This window comes from Cupressus sempervirens, chromosome 10 (assembly GCF_028749045.1).
Source record: "Cupressus sempervirens isolate cs-2001-9-10 chromosome 10, ASM2874904v1, whole genome shotgun sequence".
In the NCBI taxonomy this organism is placed as follows: Eukaryota; Viridiplantae; Streptophyta; class Pinopsida; order Cupressales; family Cupressaceae; genus Cupressus; species Cupressus sempervirens.
The window spans coordinates 380400716-380426435 of NC_143127.1; the positions used below are offsets into that span (position 1 = coordinate 380400716).

A 25720-nucleotide genomic window follows, 5' to 3' on the forward strand; every position below is an offset into this window, starting at 1 on the left:
GTTCATGCTTTTTTATCCAAGGCTCTTTTTTCTTCAAAATGTAAGTGTACACAAATTATAAGCTGGGAATCAATATAGCTGACAGACAACTAATTTAAACCTTATTATATTTATCAATAGAAACAAAGAAAAGAGTGCGACTTGCAAATGGCTTTGGGATTGTAATGTAAAAGATTCAATTTGGTGCAAAATAGCCTGACATAAGTTACAACAAATAGATATTTTGTTTTGGTTGTATGTGTAAAAGAGGGAAAAAAGTGAGAATGAAAGAAAAGAAGGAAACCTCTGCAATTGATGCAGCCACTGCAGCTGCAGCTTGAGTCTTGTGAGACAGTTCTCGAACATATCGTCCAAACTTACGTACAGCAACCGACATTACAGGTACTACAGCCAACGCCAATACTGCAACAGACAATAGTCAGGAACTACAATATGTGGCATAAGTTGTATTTTATCATTGTAAAATGAAATGCTATTAATCCATACCAACTCTAAATATAAAAGTAACAATGGGTCCAACTATAGCCAGCTGGGTTCCTGTTTGGACATCAACATCCCCTCCCTATGATCAGTTTTTCCCTTCAACCTAGGGATGTCTATTATGACACATGATGTCAAGAAGCATACAGTCTACACAATCATTTATTGGCGGTATATCGCATATTAATATATTAAATAAATGCTCAAGCACTGCAACTAAGACCATAGATTTCATCAAGATATGATACAAATTCCTTTAAGAAAATAATATCACAACTTATAACTTCGAATGACACTCACTTGTAACTTGAATTAGAAAAACTCAAATTATCCACCCCAAATCAAAACAAAAAAGATAATACTTAACTAATCCAAAACTTACATTTACAATATGGATCAGAAGGTTACTTCTTCTCAGCAAAATCTAGATTCCATAGTCTGTGGCTAGATGTATATCAATGCGCAGGTGTCAAAAATAATAGATTGAATTAGCACTTCAGCACTGATTCAGACACACAGTTCAATTTTGATCCGGAAAGTCCAATTAATTCCATAAATACTTCCAAGACCAGCTCAGTTCTATCTTTAAATTATAGCTTTGATGCAAAAAGGATGTCAAAATGGTGAAAAACAAATTTAGTATCAGTAAATTCAATCTGCTCAGATATATAGTTAGTGTGCTCAAGATATTATTTTTTCAAACAAGTCCATATTTCTAACAAGACCCTGCTTAATGTCAATGGGGTTGTGTTTTAAATTGCAATGCCATAAGGTTCTCAAGATGGAGATCCATGTTTGAGTGCCCAAAGTGACATCTTAAGTTGGAATCCGAGCAGTACCTCTTGGACTTCTATTGTGGGTTCCTAGTTAAAGGCCAGAACATTATTATGACAAAACATTTTAAAATTACAATCAACTTCAACAGCTTAATTCTCAGCCCTTGCATTACTTGGTTTGTTTGTAAGCAATAGGCCTACTAGACAAATGACACAATTGTGGCCGTAGTTAAAAAAAGGAAACTCTGCAAAAACTTTGCAATTACTTAATGTCAATGGGGTTGTATTTTAAATTGCAATGCCATAAGGTTCTCGAGATGGAGATCCATGTTTGAGTGCCTACAGTAACATCTTAAGTTGGAATCCGAGTAGTGCCTCTTGGATTTTGTTGCCCCACTTTTCATCCTATACCTATTTTGCAAAGTGGAAAAGATTTTGTGTTTTAGTTTGGTCTAGGTATGTCTTAGTCTAGTCTTTCCTGCTCAGGTGAAAAGTTTCTCCATCAGATTTCCCACCTTTCCTTTCTTCCGCATTACACAACCAGGTGGGCTTTCCTTGATGTCGTGAGTTTGTGGGTAGTCTAGAACCTAATTCGATGGAGATTCTTGTGTTTCATAATGATTTTCAAAAAGTTATTTTCGAGGATGGACTTGTTCGCGGCTTATCATGACTTACACATAAAGAAAAATGAAGCTTGCGGAGAATCAAACATTGCCTTCTCCTCTGCAAGTTTTCAACCCGTGAAGGTGATTTTCCGCAGAGGTTAATAAATGTGGTTTACGGATTAAAACAAGGAGAGAATGAATTGTTCTATGGATAAGCCTTACTTTCCTCACAATATTCTGCCTTGGACAACATTCGGGATTCATCATGGTGCTCAAAATCATTTTAAACAAAAAATTCTAAAATGACTTCTCCACGATGGGCTTTCGACCCATGAAGTCAATTTTCCGCTAAAGGCATTTGTGAAGGGGAAAAATGAAGAAGTGGGCCCTCTTTTGATTCCTATAGTCCTTTTGTGGTTTTCTGAACTCAGAGAAAAGGCTAACCCAAGAGTTAGAAAGTAAACAAAGCTTTAGCGAAAAACTGAACATTGCCTTCTCCTCGGCGGGTTTTCGACTAGTGAAGGTGATTTTCCACATTCATGAAGAAATCGACTTTGTAAGCAAATGGGGTACACAAATTGCACGTAAGACACCTTAAGATGACAATGGAAACAAGCTAATGACGGTTGGAGAAGTGTAGTGAGCAGAATTTGGCCGAGCGGATATTTCTTTACAAAGGACTCTGTTCTTAATTCTCCGGAACTAGGTGAAAAATGGGAAGGTAAGTATGTAATAAAGGAAAGTTACCATTGGGCCAACGGAACCAGTGAAAAGACATGGAAAAGTCTATTAGAAACTCTCGCATTTACTAATCCAACGGATTTATCCTTTAATTCACTCGTGTGGCGTGGATCTTGAAGATTAATGGGTGAATTAGGATTTCTATATAGAGAGAAACATAACAGTTTTTCAAATTACCGCTTTTTCTTGAACTATTATGCTGTTGAATTGTACAATATTTTCAAAGCTCTTATACTTGCAAAATCTATTCTCTGCGCTTCTTTCAATTTCAAGGTTTCAATTCACTTCTACCTCAAATAAAATGGCAACCAAATTTGTTGGGTTTGACGGACTTAATGGGATCAAATCCACATTGCAGAGTTTCACAGGCACCTCGCTCCATTTCTTTGACATGCAAGATTTTCAAAGGAGGCTAAGATTGGAGCCAATTCTCCCTATAACCAAGAAGCTCCGAGGAAGTGGGCTAGTAGAGGCAGCTGGATTTCCGGTGGCGGTTCAAGCTCCTGAGTTGATTGTTGAATGTATAAATCACTACAACCCGGATACTAGACAAATTCTGCTGCCTGATCATATAGTTCTAATCTCTATTGATAGGCAAATTGTAGTAAATTGCCTCTAGGTTCCAGAGCGAGAAGAGTTTTCTAAGTTGACAGTAGGAGGAGCCATGTCTGAGTTCTCCTTGAAGAAAATGGTGTGGAGAAAAGAAATTATGAGCAACCGGTTCCAAAAGTCGCGGGGCGCTAAGAGTAAGGTTCCTAAGACTCTATTCGGCACTGCTCTCAAGCCCAATATCATAGACATTCTAGTTATCTTACATAGATTGAAAGATGAGGTAGAAGCACTTAATTTTGTTGAACAGTATTTCTTTCTTGTACAAATTATCTGTTCAGATACACAATATGTTGATTGGGCCCATGAGGTAAGTGAGCATCTGTCCAGAGCCCTTAGCGCTGCAAAGTTTTACAACACATTTTACATGTATTCTTTCCTGATTTATATGTTAGCTTCTCTACAATTCTGGCTATTCTTCCCAGAATAGAGAACTTTCCTGATGATGTGAAGAGCTATGAGTTCTACCCATGTTTACAGTTACAAAATAGTTATGCAGAATATGTCAAGGTTAATGACGCATTTACGATGAGAATTTGTAGGGAACTTCAAGGATGCCCAAAGAGGAGGTTGAGCCTGGAGGCAATGGTGGCCATCAGTCAGTTTGGTAGCTATTTTATCCAGTTCTCATCCTTTTCATATTTGTGTCTTGCAACTTTCGACGGATTCCCTTTGAAGCTGCCTAGGTATCCAAGTGATCTGATTGTGTTGATAGAGATCATGAGGTAGGCAATCCAAGTGAACGTGTTGAGCGCAAGCTTGAAGAAGAAAGGGTATAAATTCCCTATGAAGGTTGGGGCTTACAATTGTGAGTCTCGTTCTAATGCTAAGAATATGCTCAAAGCATTTGAGACTAAGTACAAGTTAAAGGAATATGAGGTCGTGAGACCTATGTTTGATCTAAATGGATATGCAAGATAGGTGTTGCAGATTGGTAGTGTGATCAAACATGTTACCACTGTCGAAGACTATTGGGCGAACTGTACAGATGAGCTCGAGAGCAGAGATCGTGCATTCACTAGGCTCACAGTAGAGCAAATTAAAACATATGGCATCAATCTTGATGTAGAAGGTTTGGTGGACAATGGCCAAAATATGTATAGCAATACATATTTGACTAAGTTAAAGGGGATTCCTATTAGTTTCGAGCCGTATGTAGATGTTGAGGAGAATTTTGATATCATGATGGTCAGGATCATCTAGAGAACAAGAAAATGGGTTGAATGGACAACCAAAAGAAGCCGAAGTAAAGGTGCAACCACTCAAGCTTCTCTAGCAACTGCAATGCATACTTCATCTCAAAGTGCTACACCAGGTGTGATCATAGCTTCCACTCAAGGGCCAGCTCAACCTTCAGGTGGAGGGGATCAACCTCCCAACAAGAATGTCCCCATAGCCAAGACTTGTCATGATGGTTCCCTACCAGTCATTGGAACCCAGACTGGTGCTAAGGAAAAGAAGATGGAGGAACCAAAGGATAGCACGGCCGCCTCAATTCCATCCCCCCATGTCACACCAGTTCCATCACCTCATGTTTCTCCAATTCCGTCTACCCATACTTACCCAATTCCCTCTCCTCGTCATAGTCTCATTCCGCCTACAAGTGCTACACTTCTGCAGCCAAATGGGTCTTGAAATACAGATAGTAGACTTAGGAGATGGAAAGAGCAACAGTAGTGAGTCTACTGAGTCGGATGAAGTAGTAAAGAAGACTCCAGAAGTGGATAAAGGTCAGAGTTCCTCTAAGCTCATCTCCCAAGATCCAAAGAATCCTTTCTCTTCAGTTGTTGCAACAGTCACCCCAGCTAAGAGGAAGATGTTCAATATAGAATCACTCGAGATAGCCTCCAAGGTGATAGGTACTGATTCCTGGTTGGAGGATACTCTGGAGAGAAAAAGGAAAAGGAAAGATGAGAGCATTTCTACTAAAGATACTATATCTCTCACTATCCGCTCTGGGTCTACATTGACAAGAGTTAAGAAGCAGAAAACCTTGTCCATACTTGGGCAAGATCCAAAAATAGGTCACCTAACAATGGAGATCGCCAAGCCCAACAAAGGAAGGTGAATTGAGGACATGACAGCCGAAGATTTTACTTTGCACTCTGTGGATCTTAGAGAAGTAAGGCATGACACCAAAGTTGGCTTATGGAAGTCAACCAACGAGGTGATCAAAGGGCAGCTAGAAAGTCTAAAGTTGTCTAAGACTAAAATGAAGGCTGAAATAGAAGAATTAAATAAGTTCATTATACATCTAGTCACTCTGTTAGTAGCCATCTCTGGAATATCAGTGACTAAAAATCCTACTGCTGCTGAATTTCAGGCCCTCATCTCTCAACTCCAAGAAGATAGGCATTATGGCCAGATTGGTAAAGAATGGATTGAGAAGCTCAAATCAGAAGGAGCCGCAATAGTGGAGCAGATTGGTAATGTTATCTTAAGGTTGGAGATAGAAAAAGATAACATTATATCAAATAGCAATACTCTGGCTAGAGAAAGGGTGGAGTGTGATGATTGCATCTCCCTCTTGAAGATGATTATCCAAATGAAGGCCAAGGAAGCGGTGGAAGCAAAAATCTTGCCAAAGGGAGATGAGCCTCTGTTCGAGTGGCTTCAAAACATGCAATTTAAAACTGAGATGATCCAGTCTGCAGAGAAAGGGCTTAGAGAAACAGAGGATAAGGTGAAGAAGACACAAGACAAAGGATTTGAACTTATGAATGGATTACATACAGACTCACACACTATTGGCCAAGGAAAAGCACTTATTGGAATCAATGTCATGAAGGAGAACTTTTCCAGATTTCTTGATAGTTTGTCTGATATAAATTTCCATAGTCGAGACAGGGTTGCTGAACTATAGGCACTTAACGGATGCATACACGTGGCCAAAGAGGAACTGCCAAATCAATTAAATACTGTGAAGGAGTTGGCTAGAGAGCATTCTAAATGGCTCTTAAGATATACCAATATCCACATGCCTTGGCATGAAGAGCTTATCCCAATCATAGTTGCCGCCAAGGCCTACAAAGCAAAAGTAGAAAAGGGGAAGAAGTCGAAGTGATTCACATTCTGCCTTTTCTTTTGTAATTATTGAAACGTGGCAAATTGGCGCGTTGCCATTTGTCAATCTTGAGAAGATGAACCGATTGAACTTCCATTGTAACAGTCATCTCGAAATTGTATATGTATGAGATTGAAAGATTAATGAAAGGTTGGCAAATTCTTGGTGTGAACTACATTTTTTTGCAGAGACAATCGAATGATATTTTATGTCAATTATTTTCTATTCTAGTTGCTGTTAGATTTAGTCTTATGTTTTCCTTTTTGTTTGAGTCGAAACGAGGAAAGAATAGAGTTTCACTTCCCCTATTTTGAAGCAACGAATGTATGTGATAGGTGTTGTTATTGTTCATTCAAAGAGAAATCCCTTTGGCATTTTCAGTTTATTAATCACAGTTCAGATTCAAATTAACTTAGTTCAGTATTAGCTATTATTCAGTTAAGCTTTATGAATTCATAAGATGTGTGAATGCATAAACTTGTTTTGATATTCAAAAATCTTTATTCGCCTGAGTTAGATTCCATTCAGGTCTAGCTTGGTTATACCTCTTCTGTTCTCAGGTCAAGAACATACCCCTGAAGTAGTTTAGGAGGAAACATAATTCATTGCAAACCTATTCTAGGGAGTTGTACCTACCAATTCAGAGAGAAGCCAATTTATCCACAAGTGGCTTTTCAACTATTTGTAACCAGATATTGTTCCAAGTTGGGCATTCAAGAGTTATAATTTAAAAGAACAAATCTGTTTACCAACAGACTTCTATTATGGGTTCCTAGTTTAAAGGCCGGAACATTATTATGACAAAACATTTTTAAATTACAATGAACTTCAACAGCTTAATTCTCAACCATTGCGTTACTTGGTTTGTTTGTAAGCAATAGGCCTACCAGACAAATGACACAATTGTGGCCGTAGTTAAAAAAGTAAACTCAGCAAAAACTATGGGGAAAAATTTCGCAATTACTAAGAAAATTATGAAACATTAAAACATGGACCAATTTTTTTAATTATGCTTTAAACAACATGAATATTGTGGATTTCCTTCATCTATAAAAATCAAACCTAGGCATAGCACAAAACAAAATTATTGTCAACAAGCTTTACTTGTTTAGATTCAACCTTTTTAATGGATCTCTCTAACAACTGAACCAAATCACACAAAACCAATTGCAAATAAGAGCTCATTCACTCGCCTATGCATCCATGAACATTTCAATTGACAATGAATATGCAACAGTCTGTACACAATGCAAAACCAATGGATTTGACAAGAAATCAATATGTTTTTATTGCATTCAATCACCAAAAACTTCAACAACTTCAATTGACCACCAAATGCTTATATGATCTTATTTCAACTACTACAACCAACACCAACTACCATTTGAACCATAATTGACTGCAAGGACCAAGTTGTGAACTTTGTGCAAAAGTTGTCAATGTTGTCATGTAACATTTAGACAACTACTTGCACTTTTGTGCATCTTGACTATACACACTGCATGGACACCTCAAACTGACCAAACATTGGTCTATAACATCTTATTATCCCTATTCTAACCCTTCCTAGACTCCTAGAGACTCTTTGACCAAGTTTGACCAAGAAGGTTTATAAGTGCCTATGAAGGTCAATGGCCTTACCAGCAACCCAATACATTCCCAAAAGGTCCATAGGACCTTATTACATGTATAGATATACTCATGACAACCTATGGGCCTTCCACATCTTCATCGGTATGCTTAGGTGCCCTGCACCAAAAGGTTTTATTTAACGTCTTCACCACATATTTCGTAGTTATTGTGCCCCATTTAATATGTCATTTGTCTATAATGATCACCATTTTTTTATTGGAAGACACTGACTTAACATCTCAATGAATTGATCCAATACTAATCTTTAATATCTTATCTGTTATGTATGTTTCTTGAGGCACTTTACAAAACTTGATTATATCTTATTATTATTTATTTATTTGTGTATGTTAATATTTAATTTTATTATTTATTACTAAATACTATCTAGAAAAAGAGGGCATCACAACATCCCCCCACAAACCACCACCTTTGCCAACTTCGTTGGGGATGCCCCTGGGTTGCTTGCTATATATGGCACAAACCATATATATACTGGTTACAAACATTTACTTTGCAAAAACTAGTTTTTCTTTCGTGGGTTGATGTTATAAAGCAGATTTTTGCCTTGAAGATCTCAATTCACCTCAATTTGTCTATTAGTAATGTGGTTTTCCACCACTAATCTTCCCCCCATCATTCCTCATCATCCCCAAAACAACCCCAACCCCCCTCCTCCAACCAAGAAACTCCAAGGAATTATGGATTTTAATGATTGTTACCCACCGACAATCATTAAAATATTTGGAAATTGTTGTCATGAGGTATATACGTCAGTGACAGTCATTTAAGAAAAAATAAACAAAAACAACTTCATTCTGCCCCAATTTATCCATTTTAAACAAACTTTACATTTAAATTTTGGTTCACATTGATTTGCAGTTCACTTTTAAGGGTGTATTACTATATATATCACATTTTTTCATGGTTGTTTTTCTTTACTTGTGAATAAAGGCATTTAGTATTGATCAAATAATGTTGGTTGGGTGCTAGATAACTCTCAATACAGTTGGAAAACAAATTGTGAATAACAGATAGTTATTTGCAATCCACTTTTAAGGGTGTATTATTATATTATATCACATTCATTCATGGTTGTTTTTCTTTACTTGTGAATAAAGGCATTAATATTGATCAAATAATGTTGGTTGGGTGCTAGATAACTCTCAAAACAGTTGGAAAACAAGTCGTGAATAGCAGATACTGACAATGTCATGCAAACAACAAAACAATACAATAAAGAAGTCTAAAAAAATGGATATAATTTTTTTAATAAGAACTCAACATGCAGCCACCCAATTATTCACACCTCCAAATGAAAATTTGAGCTCAAAATCATTCCTTAATCATCAACAACCAATGAAAAAGGGTTTGTGACAGCTTGAAGCCAAAAAATGAGTGAAAAGAAAATCACAATCCTTCTTTCTAATTTAAAAACATTTTGTTGTCCTGCATTGTTGTAGGTAACAGTACGAAACTTTTTCAACTTAGTTTCGTTTTTCTTTGAGTTAGTTCATTATTTAATTGGCCCACATTGATCAACCAATTGACCCCAATTGATATAATTTTTAACGATTCCTTTTACTTAAGGCTTTTGTCAAGTCCTTTTAGTTTCTCTGTTTGTTGAGCCTATGCTTTATTTTTGAAGCCTTCATCGTCCTTTTTCTCGTTCTTTAGTGTTTGTTTGTTTTCTTTTGGTCTTTTGGTTTTGCTCAAATCATTGCTTTCGGTTTTCCCTTAGATTCAGTATATCTTAGGGCTTCATCAAATTTGGCAATCAAAAGATACAAGCATTTTAGTGCCCAACAGGTGGATCTCCAAATGTAATTGCATAATTTAAAATATCATGTTATATTTTAATGTTGACATTCACTTTTTGAAAAATATAATATGAATTCACTTTATGTTATGTTTTTAAGTTACTTTGTCACTGAAATTTATCACTTAAGTAACTATAGAGCACTTTATGTTATATTTTAATGTTGAGTTGTTTTTAAAATTTCACTTAAGTGACTTTATTAGCAATATAGTTTGATTTAATTTTTTAGTTACTTTATGTTTTAATTCAAAACATCTAAGTTCATATTACTTTTTGAATGATATTTGCACATATTATATTAATCTATTTAGTGTAAATATTATTTTTGACCCAATTAAATGATATTTCCTCAAAAATCAATTAGACATATGCTCAATTGATCACTTAAGCTGTGCAAATACATCTATTTCAATTTTCAACCCATTTACATGTTTACTCTACAGAATGTGATTTTGCACTAGAGAGGCATTTTGAAATTCTTTAAACATGTAAATGCATTGTTTTTAAAACATGCATTTAGCCTCCAAGAGTGTGATTTACATCAAAAGGCATCAAGACATGAAAATGCATTGTTTTTAAAACATGCAAAGGGCCTTGGAGAGTGCAATTTTGCACTACTTACATTGTATTGACAAATTTTAAAACATGTAATGAGTCCTAAAGAGTGTGATTTGCCTCTTAACTAAAAAAAGGCATGCATTTTAAAACATGCAAAAGCACTCCAAGAGTCTGATTTGCACAGAAGACCAAATCCCTTGCATTTTAAAACATGTAAAGGTCTTCTTAGAATGCGTTTGGACTTTCCATCACATGTAATTGCTTCTCAAGACCACAAATTTACAAAAGAGCACAAAATGCCCATGTTCTTGGCTTTGGAGAACACGTTTTTGCTAAGATTATTCAGATTTGACCTATCCATGCATTAGGGGGTGTTTTTTCATCCTTGTGCCTTCACACATCTTAGGCGTTGCATTCCAATGCCAAAAACGATTCATTTCATGGCATTTTGAGTCCCCGTTTTAGCAAAAAAAGCCCAGATTTGATAGTTTTGAGATCACATTTTGCATTAGAGGAGTCATTTTGACCTTTGAATTCATGCCATTGATTTGGTGATTACATTTTTTTCATTCCAATGCCAAAAACGATTGATGTTATGGTATATTGAGACAACATTTTCAGCAAAATACATCCAAATACTTGGTATTTTCAAAAAAACATCTTGCATCTTGGGAGTTATCGAGCACATTTTTGGTCCATCCTTGCAAAAGGCCTCATTGATTGCTCATTAATGTCCATCACTTGCAAAAATTGAAGAAGTCAATATAGTTGTTTGTGGATTCGAATTTGGAGAAGAATCTTTCTTCAAACTAATCAATCCTCCACATTTGGCTCTTTGATCACCAAGCAAGTTGAATTTTTTAATACCTTGCTATTTCATTGCATCTTTTCATTCATCCTTGTATATTTGTCCCATGATGTGCCATGAAAAGTGCAATTTTTCTTTAATGAGTGTCCTGTGTAATCTAATTGCCTATGGGAACCAGATAATAGACCAACCCTACTAGTAACACTGGCACTAAGGCACAAAAGTGGGGACATTATACAAACATACTTCAATGGTTCATAAACTTGCCTAACATCAAAAAAAAGTCTGGTGATTATTACATTTTTGGCAGTTTCAACACTTTCCAACAAATTTTACAGGAGAAAGCACCACAATTTTTATGAAAACACGACGGTGTGTTATTCACATGAGTATTAACAGGCAGAACTTCCCAATGAACAGTCACAAATTCTGCAAGGGGTCGCCAGAATTTTCAACTATTATCTCGATGAAGTAATTCACTGAGGGCTGTATAAGTCCAAAAACAGTTTTTTCTGTCCAAATGCCTAAACCTGAGGTTTGATTTTCAATTTGCTAACCTGGGTTTGATCTGTAATTGATTTGAGGGCTTCTAGGGTTGGTGCAGCAGACCTGGTACTCTGTTGTGATGAAAATGATTGCAATTCAATTCCCTTCTGCTGGTAAAGATGCTGGTTTCTGCTAAAAAAACTGAACTTATACACCAAATTAATTATCCTTGCCAAAGCAACTTTGCGGATGGTGCTGGATGGTAATCTGAAGCTGTGTGGCTGCCTTCAGGAGGCCAAAGTCTGATAAAATCACCAACTCTTGCTCTGATATGCAACTGTAATGAGCCAAACTTCTTTCCTCTAAATCAGATCTAGTGTGTTTTTGTCAATCCCCTGATGGAAAATGACAAACAAATGCTTATCCCTGTAATTTCCAAGCCCTCAGATGGTCTCTCCCACCTGCAGGCTTATTCTTCTGAAAGTTTTTTGTTCTACGAAAAATTCAGTGGCTGAAAACCCCCTTCAGAGCTCTCTCTCCAAAACTCAGAATGTAATAATGCTTGAATGATCATTTTTTCAACAAACCACCTCTTTTATTCATCTTATTTTCCGTCCAAGCTAAGTTTGAATGGCGTAACAGTTTTGATATTTTATTTTTCTATAAAACTAAAATACTTTATTTTAATTTGAATCCCTGGCCTAGAGGTCCAAACTTCCTCAAGGCCATAGCTCATCATGATAGAGTGGCCCACTTTTAAGCTATGAGTTAATTTTAATGCCTAGAGACTTGTGCCACCATCAATTTATTACAATTTATTATTATGTTATGTAGTGATTATAATAATCACTTATTATAGTTATTTTTATTTTTATTTTAATTAACTCCAACTTAGCAAATCATTTGTAGGTCGCTCATTCAGACCCTGATCTGAATTTATTCTTATGCCCCCTGTCCACTAACTGGTAGTTCCTTCCTAAAATTTAGGAATTCTCCTAAAAAATAGGAACTGTGTTAGAAGTCTCCAAACTGATCCCGGAGATCTCCTGGTGTGTCCCTGCCAACTCCTTGTCCATCCGTGAAAAATAGGGATTCCTCCTAAAATCTAGGAGTCTGCCCAAGACTGGCCAAACTGGCTCACAAATCTCTGATATAATTGCCTATGGGAACCGGATAATAGACTGACCCTACTAGTAACACTGGCACTAAGGCACAAAAATGGGGACATTACATAAAACATACTTCAATGGTTCATAAACTTGCCTAACATCAAAAAAAGTCTGGTGATTATTACATTTTTGGCAATTTTAACACTTTCCAACAAATTTTACAGGAGAAAGCACCACAATTTTTATGAAAACATGGTGGTATGTTATTCACATAAGTATACAGGCAGAACTTCCCAATGAATAGTAACAGATTCTGCAAGTGGTCACCAGAATTTTCAACTATTGATCTTGATGAAGCTTCACAGGACCTAATTAACATATTTGTAGTTATCTTTTTGTCATAGTTTACTGGACCTGGAAGGAAGATCAACTTGATTTAGACTTGTTTTCACTCCATAAACTCTGGAATTACTCAGAAGCTTTCAAGAATTGAATTCTCTGCAAGGCATCGTCTCAGATGTGAAACCCTTTCTGTTTCGAATTTATTGGAATTCAAGTGTAGGGGATTACCCCCTACAAACAAGTCCAGGGAAAACTCAAGATAACTCAGATAAACTAGCCCTGGGAGTTTCGAGTTTGTGAATTCTTCCAGCGCAACAAAGATGACATATGGTAAGATTTGGTCAGTTTCAGGCCTGCACTTCTCACACTACTAAAACTTCTTAGAATTCTTAGAGGAGTTTAAGTGAAACTCTCTGCAGAGAAACTGCCCCAGCAGACACAAGATTATTTAGAATCTAACTACATTTTGGTTGATTTCACAACTTATTACTCTGAAGATTGGATTTACTCTACTGCATACACATGACACAATCCAATTTATCCAAACCACAGGAATATCTCAGAATAGTCTAACTAATTTTCTCCAAGATCGTTATACTTGGTAGATGAAAAATCTCTAACGTCCACTTTAATCAATTTCAGCTCACAAAGCCCATAAGTTAAACTTTTAAAGCTTAGTTACCCAGGTTCGCTGTTTTGGCCCAAGAACCCTGCCTGGGTTCGAACCAGTTTGAAATATTGGTCTGGTTCAACCCAGGTTCAATCAGAGTTCAATTTTCGTTGGGCTGGTTCGAACCCAGAGTCCAGAATTTGAACCCAGACGAATTTTGGCTGCCCAGATTGAATTTGGTGCGAATTTGATCAAATTTACACGGACGGGCGACTTTCAAGTCACTTTTTATAACAAATTTTATATTTTCTGAGTTCTGGTTGCCCTAAAAAGTGAATGTAAATAAACCTATAAATGGAGGGGAAGAGCCGGAGATTGACAGCTTGAATGAGGAGATGCACATGCAGATGGATGGAGGGTAAGGGACCTGTTACTGCTGCTTCATTGTGAAGAATCACCTTGTAGAGCTCAATCTCTAAAAGCTGATTGAAAAAATGATTCTAAGATGCCCAAAAATGTCCTCCAAAATGTTGCTCTATTGGCCTCACACCCTAATTCGTTTTTAGGATTGCCTTGCATATTTTTAATTAAAGTTTTCCTTTTCCTTATGTCTTCCTCAATCACTTAAGACTCCCTTATTAGTTAAAATAAGTTGCTTTTAAAAAATAACTTAGCTCATGTCTCCTAGGCATCATGGCACAAGAGGGGCACCAACTTGTTACTTTATTATAATACTATAAAGTAACATTATTATAATTTATTTATTCCAACCGAATTAGGGATTATTAAAATATTCATAAAATCCAAATCTAGACTCAGAATTGAATTCAGACTGAAGCACTGTAATCACTGATGTTGCTTAAGCCTTATAAATCAATTGACAATTCCTCCTAAAAATTAGAGACTTGCCCTAATAAATAGGAACCTCTCTCCAAAAACATAAAACTGCTCATGAGGATCCTGCTCTCCTTCGTGGTCCCTTGAGTGGTTATCTATTCAACTGTCAGTGTTCCCTAAAAACTAGGAAACTGTCATCCAGACTGACAGTTCCTCATAAAAAGTAGGGACTCACTCTAAAAATAGGAACCTCTCTCCAAACACCTGTAACTGTTCATCTTGTTCTCTTTTCTGGTCCCCCGAGTGGTCATATAGTTAATGCAAAGTTCTCCCTAAAAACTAGGAGACCAGCGTGAAATGTAGGAACTGTTGTTTGAAGGTCTAATATGGCTCACAAAGCCCCTGCAAAGATCCATGACCCTTAAAATGAGTCCCCTAACCATATTGTTGACCTACAGGAACTCAAGTGACAGGCCAACCCTCTGCTCAACTCTGTCACCTAGAGAGGGGCCATTACATTACCTCTTGTTACAAACCTCTAATAAATCCTACAGAGTCTATCCACCTTTGGTATTTTTTTCCGTAGTCATTCTAGGACAACATATAATTGAGAATCATTCATGAAATCATATATGTTAAACACCCAGATGTGTATACCTAAGGTTCTAGATAAATAACATTACCACAATTAGAACTTTTAATTCTTAACAAACAAGTTCACATATCACCAGATAATCTCTAGGATGCAAATGTCTTTGGTCACAGCCAAATCCAAGATTTGGCCTTGCTTTGCCTAGTCATCCTCATAGCAAGCAATCAATTTCTCAATGATATTGGTGAGAGACACAACCATTACCAAAATTTCACAAATACTTTGAGTTGTAGAAACATATGATCATTCAAGACAAGTAAGTGTCATGCTCTTCTCAGTCACACCAACACACAACACTCACTAAGTCACACATTACACACAAAGAGTTTGACATTCAGACTAAACCAAGACCCACACGCACAAAGTGGGAGAGAAGCCACTCGAATGGGTTCAATCTTATATGATTACAGAAATTTGGATACACTTGATTCCTCCCCCAATACAATAAAGGTGCAATTGTGTAATGTCCCCAATTTTGTCAGCATTGGAGTTTTAAGGATTAGCCTATTATTTTGATCCTCATAAGCTAATTATTGTGGATAGAGGGTCTTCTGAGGCAGTGACTTAGTTGGGGAGGGTCTTGTCTTCTCCACAATTCAATAAGCTACAGGTTGGTCTTCGTTTGGCTCAGATTGGACTTCATTTGGGCTTAGATTTGTGTACTTATTATTTGCGGTAAGTTGGGTGTTGATTGAGATGGACCCTTTCTATTTTTGGAAAGTGCATTTGGCCACATGGAGAAATAATAATTATAACTCCTAGTTCAGATCGCATATTTAAATGACGACTAGTTTGGGAGTTATTATAATATTTAGTGGCCAAATTACTATTAAATTATTAAATGGCTTATTATAAAGTTATAATTTAACTTTATAATTTCACTTAAATTGAAGGTTGAGTCGTCATTGAAAGGGGGCCATTTATTATATGCCTAAGCCAAGTATTAAATATTTAAAGTGAAGTTGTGTTGGAAAGTTTCAAGAGCTGAGTTATTTTGGAAAACTTTCATAGTTTCAGAAGTGAGTTTTTTTGAAAACTTTTATCAACAAAGCATTAAAAATATGAGCTCATTTCATCAGAAAAAGCACGCTTGAATATTTATTTGCTTTTGTTGCCTTTGTCGCTTTTCTGAGGTTCTGATTTTTGTGCCCTTGCCGAAGTAAAAGGGTTTGAACTGAGGTTTATGGAGATTGAGTTGTTCTCCAATCTACTACTGAGGTATAGTAAACTAAGCTGAGTTTAGAATTTGATTGGCCTCCCTTCTGTATTTGTTGTTGCTAGAACATTACTGGTGTTGCAAGTTAATAGCAATTTAATTTGCAATTAAGGAATCTCCATTCTGAGTTTTAAATACTTGAATCTTTGGTCTTTGAGCGTTGGCCTTGTTTGCATGACTGGGTGTTTATATATTAGTGTGGAGCCTGTTCGTATCTGCATATTTCGAAGTCTATGGTCACAGAGGTTGGCAGCAAGGAATTACTATTACAGCATACCCTTGCCTTGGCATTGACATTTAGGGAGGAGAAAGGAGAGAGTTTATGATACTGCTGTTGGTATTTCTCCACATTATTTCTGGGCATTTGAACCAGTTTGTAGATGCTGCTAGCATAAGATTTTGGCACCCAATATACTGGTCGGCATTATCAGTGGTCTGCAAATTCTGTACCCAGTGATTTCATAGTTCCTCTACTACTAGCTATTAGATTCTTCAGAATTATGGGTGTTTACCTCACTGCTGTTGAAGGCAGCACATTTAATGTTTTGCATCATTTTGGGACTGCTGTAGCAATACATTTCAGACCTGCAAGTGCAAATTGGTGGAGAAGTTTGAGGCTAATTGTTACAATCGTTTCCAGGTTCACACATAGTTGCATAGTTGTATGGTGTTTAGTAATTGCAATCTATGTTAAGACAATAATTGAAGAGGACTTGTTCATTCAACTGTTTATCATCTTTCTAATGTCAATATGAATGTGAAGTTTAACATTAAATAAGTAGGGAATTGGCATTACATCTGGTTATATGAATTTAACCCATTAGAAGACTTGAAGATTCTTAAAAGTTCCCAATTACATTCTAAACTAAAACTAAAATCACTGTTTCAGTGATACCAGGGTATAATTGCCAAGTGTTTGACAAAATGCTAGATTGTTGATTAATAAACGAAATTGATGTTTTGTTTGAGCTATAACCAGATAGGGTTATTATAAATTGTCTAGCTACAATTAAGATGGTCATCATCCAACTACAATCAAGATGACCATTATCTGGCTAAAATCAAGATGTTAGAGGCTAAAACCTAACACAGAGCTCTGCTCTCCAATTCAGTGGTGGCTACAACCTGTCACACCAGTACCATATTAATCCACTCAGCCACAACCATGGCACCTGAATTCCTTTATTTTATATATAATGGCAACAACTAACTACAACCAAACTCACTGAGTGGTGGCATAAACCAGGTTCACCTAGGACCGAAACTGATTGATAATTATCTTATTTTAAATCATGGCATGTCCAAGTAGCTGACTTACATTAACACCACAGTAGACACACAAGGACTATATTCATAGACTCAAAAGTTTGAACACGCACATTACCTTATCAAAGCCTTCTTCAGCTCCCCCTTTCTTGATATAATTATGTTCCTCACCTTATCCACCACCTACACTTGCTCATTTCTTTTGATATTTATAATAGTTTTCTGACTTCTTCCCTCTCAAATTTCATCTGCCAATTTAGTTGTCACGCGTGACCCTACAAATCTTACCAGTGGCTCTCCAACCATCTTTATGCCTATTATCTCTGTTTATTTTATTATCCTTGCATTGCTTACCTTCTATTCCTACAAACCTTGTAGAGATGTTTAAGGCTTCCTTTATTGTACCAAGAAAAATTTCCTCCTTTTCTGGGTACAAGTCAAGCACAATCACTCAAATCACAAGCTATTTACTATTGACATGAGCCACATCATATCAAGAGTCAAAAATCTACAGGCAAACAGGATAACCTGGTATTCCTTCACTCAATCTTTATGTCGTATACTTAGTGTTACATTACAATAGAAAAAGGGAGAAGCTTAATTAAAATAAAGAATAGAAGAATATTAGTGCCCACGAGGCCAAAAGCCTATGGGACAGCACAACCTCTCACTATATTGTCTGAATTTCTGTTCTTTTGCTATTTTATTTGCTAGTGATGATGTTTTTGGTAATGCTTTGACAAACTATATTAGGTCTTATATAATTGTAATAAACTCTGATGTCAATCACATACAAACCTCTTTTCCAGCATATAATAGATTTGTTTCTGCATGTCTACTAACTAATGATTCCCTAAATAAATATGTCCAACATTCCATGTTGTGAAAAATTACCACCATCTGACAAAGCATAAAGCAAAGAGGAAACTAGTACTGGATCTTGAGTTTATAAAAGGGTTTGCTAACATCTAGATTCTAAACTAACAATATTCTTTTAACAACTCTATGAAGTTTAGAGATTGAAGAAGCATATACATGTTAACTTCCAAGATGTCTGGAACATGAAGCCAAGGCCAATTAGTGCAGTTGTGAGATTGCGCAGGGCTTCTGAAAGATTTGTTGTCGCTGCATTTTTTATAATTTGTGTATCTTCTGAAAGACGGCTAAGAAGTTCTCCCGTTCGAGTAACATCAAAGAATGCTATCTCCTGCCATTTATTACAACCAAAAGATCATACTCCACAATACAGCACGCTTAAAGACCCTGTAGCATCTAGCAAATATGTGTCAAATAAGTAGCTTACTTGTTGAATAAGATGCTGAAATAATGTCTGTCTTAAGCGAGCAACAACGCGCTCACTAGTTGATGAAAACCACCATGCACGCAATGAAGTAGCAACAGAACTGCATAAATAACCATATTATATCGGGAACATCATGAACTACAATGATATGATTGAAACACAAAATTAAGGACTAGAATATTGTAAATTGTGAAATGGCAACCATGTTCATCACCAATCTTGGATGATTGTGACAGCAAATAACATCTTGAATAACAGCACACTTAATAAGATATTGGATAGACACAATATAAGATAAATTTAAGTATCTTCATGAGTTTTTTTCTCTTACTAATATTTCCTTTTGTAAAATCAAATGTGGACAATATTCACTAATCATAGAAACATAAACAAGGAACTAAAATTGCATAAACACAATGTCAGTATGAATTCTAGTCATATTCAATCTGAATAATGATAAATGCAAGAGATCCAGAATTAAAAAATTGTGTGGTTGTTACATCCCAATTTTTGACCTAATTTGAAATATAGCCGTTGAAGTTCACATGAAGTCAGTTGACAGTTTAATCTATTATAATCTGGCGAAATGGTAAGATAGTTAGTTGTTATGATTTCAAGTGAAGATAACATGCTAGTTGATCGTTAATCACGAATTCATAGAATTGAGAAGATGGTTAACCGTTGTGATTATTTATGATTAAATAATTTACTATGATAATATAAATTTAATCACGGAGAAATTCCTTACAGGAAACACGTCGAAAGGGGTGGAAGCATTGTCAGAAAAGAATTAAGTAGGGCATCACCATCACTGAGCAAATGGGTTGAGGACTTGGCAACTTGAAATAGGATACATCTGTCGAACCCGCATGAGCTATTTAAATAAATAAATTGAGAAAATAATTGGGTTAAAATATGAAATGTATCTCAAAGGATTTTAATTTATCTTTCATCATATTATTTTAATAAATATTTATATACATGCATATAAATATAAAAATGATTTGGCATCATTATATTTTAATAATTTAATAAAGTGATGTTTACATGTACATTTATAAATATAAGATTATAATAATAATATTCAAAATATAATAACATTTGAATAATAACGTTCGAATTTTAATAATAATGGAATTATTACCTTCCAATTCTATTCTTTCCATTTTAATATTCCTTCTTCTAATCGATTCAATATTTGGAAATTCGAATTGTTTTTCAATCTTTCCAACTTCTCTTCCAACCTTTTTATTTTTCTTATCTTTAAATTTGAATTTATGATGTATTCAAATGGTCATCTTGGAATTCGAGTAATTTATTATCTTGAAACCGACGGTAGCCAAAGGGTCACAGCTGACCATTAAAAAAAGAGTATCATGTATCATATTTGAGACAACTCTTTTTCTTCCTGCATTGCGTCTACTTTTTTCAAGCCGAGTATAACCTTTTTTTCAACTGAACAATCATTCTGATTTTCATAAACCATTATTGCCTTGATTTTCCCTTAATTCGCCTGTGATAGAAATCTCCAAATACGTCTCAAGTTAACGGGTGAAGAGGAGTTCCGGCCAGGGCAAGAAGAACCACATTCTTTTCACAAGTCACAGATCTTGATTCTATTTTTCTTTCTCTTTCAAGGATAAGCCGACTGCAGTCAGATTTCTCATTCCAAGATTGGAAACCATAGAAGCATTGTAATTCCTGGTTCGTTTTTCACTGAGTATAATATCTGTATTCAATCTATATATAATGATAGGTCAAAGGATAAATCAAATATGTTCCAACTCTTTTCTTTTCCGATAGAGTATCCATCCTTAGTTGGCTAGGTCAAGAGAGATTAATAATAAAACTGGAATCATTATACTTGCTGATGGCTTTCATGAACTCCATAACAATAGATTGCAAGTTATATTTGATTTTCTATAGCAATCAGCAAGACTCAAAAAAGTTCCTTCTTGTTAAGGATCACATTATAAGCTCTGCCGTATAATCAATGTAATTGATAATGATTTTCTTCAAAACTTTCATAGTTTTCCAGAATCATCATAAAAAGAGTTAAATAGTATCTCTTGCAGGGAGTTTTCCAAATGCAATAAAACTTGAATTAAAAAGTACAATAACATTGAAATTCATAGCAGCAATCCTTAACATTTATCATGATGATATTTAGTTCGACATTTACAGATTGACCACTTGTAAATTTAACCTTGTTCCTGGCAAGTAACCATGGTATGGATCCATAAATTATTATGCCACTGGAAATTAGAAACATAATATGGAATCCTTTAAGAACATCACAGATTGTGAAATGTTGGATGCATGTAATTTTCTTGTATATTTGACAGAACCGGTTGTTCTGAGAATTCCAAACACCTAGGACTCACCCAACTATGTAGCCATGGAGATGGGTGATGAGGTGGCAAAAAGGAATCATCAATAACATGAATCAGTATCAGTTATGACATAACAACGTTTATCATTTTTTAATATGAATTAATTAAATAGCTCATGCATGAATTATGATCTCCTGCTGCCAAATTGTATGTTAAAATACCAGGATGCCCAATGGATGGCAAGATGACCCCTATCTATTTCAAGTAGGGAGGGCCTTTCTCGTTAGAGATCGTGTGGGAATAAGATTTGGTCCAAGGTTGGGTGGTTAAGCCCTTGACAATGTTTCACCTCTCCATAAGTTGTCATACGTGCATCGTAGAAAGATAAGCCATGAATTCAATTGGTTGTCAAAAAACAGGTATTGTCACTTTTATGATCAATATGCAAGAAGGTAAGATTAATTGAGTTAACTCGTCGTTACACCTAGATGCAAGAGATAGATTCATGGATTGTTTTTCATTTATATGAATATCGAATATAAGTATATTTCCTGATCTTGAGTTACTGTCACAGTTAAGTAATCGGGAGGAAAGGAATTTGAAGCCCTAATTGATTGAGTGATAACTGGAACCCTAAAAGATACGGTGGTATCGCGAGCCCTATTTGAATCAATGTTATCAGAAGCCCTAAGTGATACAACGGTATCAGAAGCCCTAAAAGATTCCAATTGTAATCGATGCCCTAATGAATACAGTGGTAAGTGATGCCCTAATTTTATATAGTGGTATTTAATGATAATTGTCAATTGATTTTAATTTAACAATTTTTGGAGGGAAGTCATTTCGTTATATTGTTATAGAGGTATTTGTGGACTAACCCAGGTGGTTGCAGAAGCATCCCTAGTTATGATTTCGATCTCAAATTTCATAGTATGTAGTTTTTAACTTCTACAATAATTTTCATTGATGGTGTTTTTCAAATCTTAGTTAAGAAATTTTGTTTAATTGATTTAACTGACTTCCTCTGAAGATGAAGTAATAATTGTATTTCTTTGAGTATGATATTTATTAATTAAGACCCGAGAAAACAGGATGTTACATATGGTATCAGAGCGTTGGGTTCAACGCTGAAACCTTGGATCCAACGCTGTTTTTGAGAAACTGAAAATGTAAATGTTGGAAAAGATTTATTTTGCATAATAGAATATTGCAATCAAAATTGGAAGATCACACTAGAAAATCATGCAAAATAGTCAGGAAGGCTGAATTGATATAAAATGGACAAATGTATAAACTATAATATTATAAAGATGAAACATAATTAAGAAGATAAAATGATTGGCAAGTCAAGTGGTGGAGATTGGGTTTACGAACCCGACTTTGAAATCCTTGGCCAAGGTAGATATAGACAAATGTGCCGAACATGAGATCTTTTTTTTGTTTGTCCAGATGCTTCAGTTATTTGGGAAATAACTATTGGGACACTCAAACCACCTGAATACTCAGATGGCAAAACCAAAATGACACATGTGCCTTATCCCAGGAGGGAGGGCAATTCTTAGTAGAGAATGAGAAGATTAAACTGGGTCCACATGCCGAGGCTTGCGCAATCCAAACCAGCTCCTTTAATCTTGATAAAATGTTATCAAAATCCATGATGATGGCTAAATAATTCTTTATGCAATTAATGGCAGAAATAAATTGTTACCTATTTGAAATTGAACTGAAGGAAAACAAAACTATGAACCATGATCCTTTCTAATGTTGCCAAGATTATTATGTGCTCCAGTATGGAGTAAACACACTTGCATAATCAAAACTATTAATGCTTGTTACAGATGTAAACTTTGACAAGATAGTAATGGAAGTCTAAGTCATACTAATGGAAAAGATGAATTTCCAAATATTTACAGATGAATGATGATGCACTGATCTTGATTAGATGTATGATGATCTTGCATAGTATATCATGTTCTACCCTTTAACACATTGCTATACATGTATAATATACATGATGTTAATTTTACATATGAAGCTGTTGTATTCTATCATGATATGATTGATCTAAAGAAATGTTATAAGACGGACATGAAGACCGAAGTCACATAAATGGAAAAACATGGATTCACTAACCTAATTCAGGTGATCTGCAAGGATGATCTACCCATTAATAAGAGCCAAATGCCAAAAGGTATGCATAAGTGATTTAAATTATGATCAAATTAAGATCTAGAACTTCCTAGTTGAAGAAATTCCAATTTCAAATACTTATCTTACTCTCAGTTATTGAACCTTGAAATTTCTCTTAAATGAAGATATCAATATGGAATCGAACTAATGATATGGTGAGTGCCTACATGAGTATGGCAGGAACATGAAATAGAATCAACTCAAATGATGCTAAGACAAAAGAACAGTAAAGTGAACCTAGGTGAGTACATGTTTAATTTTATGTTACCATGCAAGTATCTTTCTAGAAACTTTGAAGTAAAAATGGATCTTGAGATTTGGATTATGATTTTGATGATATCACGATGCTATATATATACACATATGTATGTATGTATATTTATATATCTTGTATTTGGAATATTCTTTTAGTATCTAATTTACAAAGATCATCGAGGACGATGAAACACAAAGGGGAATGGTACGTTACATTCCAATTTTTAAAAAAAATACTCCTTTATAATGTTCGTTACAATTTCAAGTTCATCGAGGACAATGAACCACAAGTGGAATGGTATGTTACATCCCAATTTTTGACCTAATTCAAAATATAGCCGTTGAGGTTCACATGAAGTCAATTGGCAGTTTAATCTGTTATAATCTAGCGAAATGGTAAAATAGTTGTTATGATTTCAAGTGAAGATAACACACTAGTTGATCGTTAATCAAGAATTCATAGAGTTGAGAAGATGGTTAACCGTTGTGATTATTTATGATTAAATAATTATTATAAGAATAGAAATTTAATTACGGAGAAATTCCTTACAGGAAACATGTTGAAAGGGGTGGAAGATTGTCAGAAAAGAATTAGACAAGGCATCACCATCAATGAGCAAATGGGTTGAGGACCTGGCGACTTGAAACAGGATACATCTGTGGGACCCGCATGAGCTATTTAAATAAATAAATTGAGAAAATAATTGGGTTAAAATATGAAATGTATCTCAAAGGATTTTAATTTATCTTTTCATCATATTATTTTAATAAATATTTATATACGTGCATATAAATATAAAAATGATTTGGCATCATTATATTTTAATAATTTTAATAAAGTGATATTTACATGTACATTTATAAATATAAGATTATAATAATAATATTCAATATATAATAACATTTGAATAATAATGTTCGAATTTTAATAACAATGGAATTATTACCTTCCAATTCTACTCTTTCCATTTTAATATTCTTTCTTTTAATCGATTCAATATTTGGCAATTCGAATTGTTTTTCAATATTTCCAACTTCTCTTCCAACCTTTTTATTTTTCTTATATTTAAATTTGAATTTATGATGTATTGGAATGGTCATCTTGGAATTTGAATAATTTATTATCTTGAAACCGATGATAGCCAAAGGGTCACGGCTGACCATTAAAAAAAGAGTATCACGTATCGTGTTTGAGACAACTCTTTTTCTTCCTACATTGCGTCTACTTTTTCAAGCCAAGTATAACCTGGAAGCAATGTATGATGACAATCTTTCAATACAAATGTCTTGACAAAATTGTTTTGGGTAAGACTTGTTTGCTTCAAGATGAAGGCACGAAGCAAGACAAATTTGATGATTAAGCTCATTAAACTTTCAGTCACTAATAATCAAGTCTCGTTCTTCATGATCATGATAGATGAATAGGTATCCCTGCAAGATCATCTCAATAAAATCAAGGACATTCGAGATCAATTAGAAGCAATTGGACACAAAATAGAAGAAGGCAATATGGTGAGCACCCTGAAAGGTCTTCTATCTTCCTATGAGCACATTGTTGAGATTCTCAACATTGCTTCAACTAATGTTCACTTGAGATTATCCAAACTCTGCACAATGCTTTTATAGCAAGATCACTAGAAACAACAATTTGGTACTAGTACTAATTCATCTTCTAAGATCAAGCCTTCGTAGCCAAATATTCATCTTCTTAGTCTTCTCAAAGGCATTCTCTGCTTCAGCATCAGAAGGCTCAAAGAAGAAAAACATTTAGTGCAACTACTCCATAAGTACAGTCACATGAGACTCAAGTGTCGTAAACGCTTGGCTACACAAGGAAAGCAAAGTGGTTCACAACTAAAGCAAATGTAGAAGAGCATATTGAGGATGAGTCTTCCTTTTATGCCTTCATGGGTAAAAGACATGCAGACCATGTGAAATCTTCTACCCATATATTGATTCAAATGCCTCACACCACTTCACTCATCATCGGAATTTGGTTCACTGACTTTCAGCCATTAGGGAAAAAGTA

General features: G+C 35.3%; 1 protein-coding gene across 1 annotated transcript in view; it reads right to left on the reverse strand.

Moving 5' to 3' along the window:
• Positions 1 to 25720, reverse strand: part of ABCB27 (transporter associated with antigen processing protein 2) — a 142459-nt gene that overhangs the window by 79581 nt on the left and 37158 nt on the right. The window contains exons 6-8 of the mRNA XM_089807477.1: positions 18914 to 19013; positions 18646 to 18817; positions 284 to 402 (exon numbers count right to left, since the gene is read on the reverse strand). Of these exons, the coding sequence (XP_089663603.1) occupies positions 284 to 402; positions 18646 to 18817; positions 18914 to 19013 (391 nt within the window). The remainder of the gene's footprint in view (positions 1 to 283; positions 403 to 18645; positions 18818 to 18913; positions 19014 to 25720) is intronic.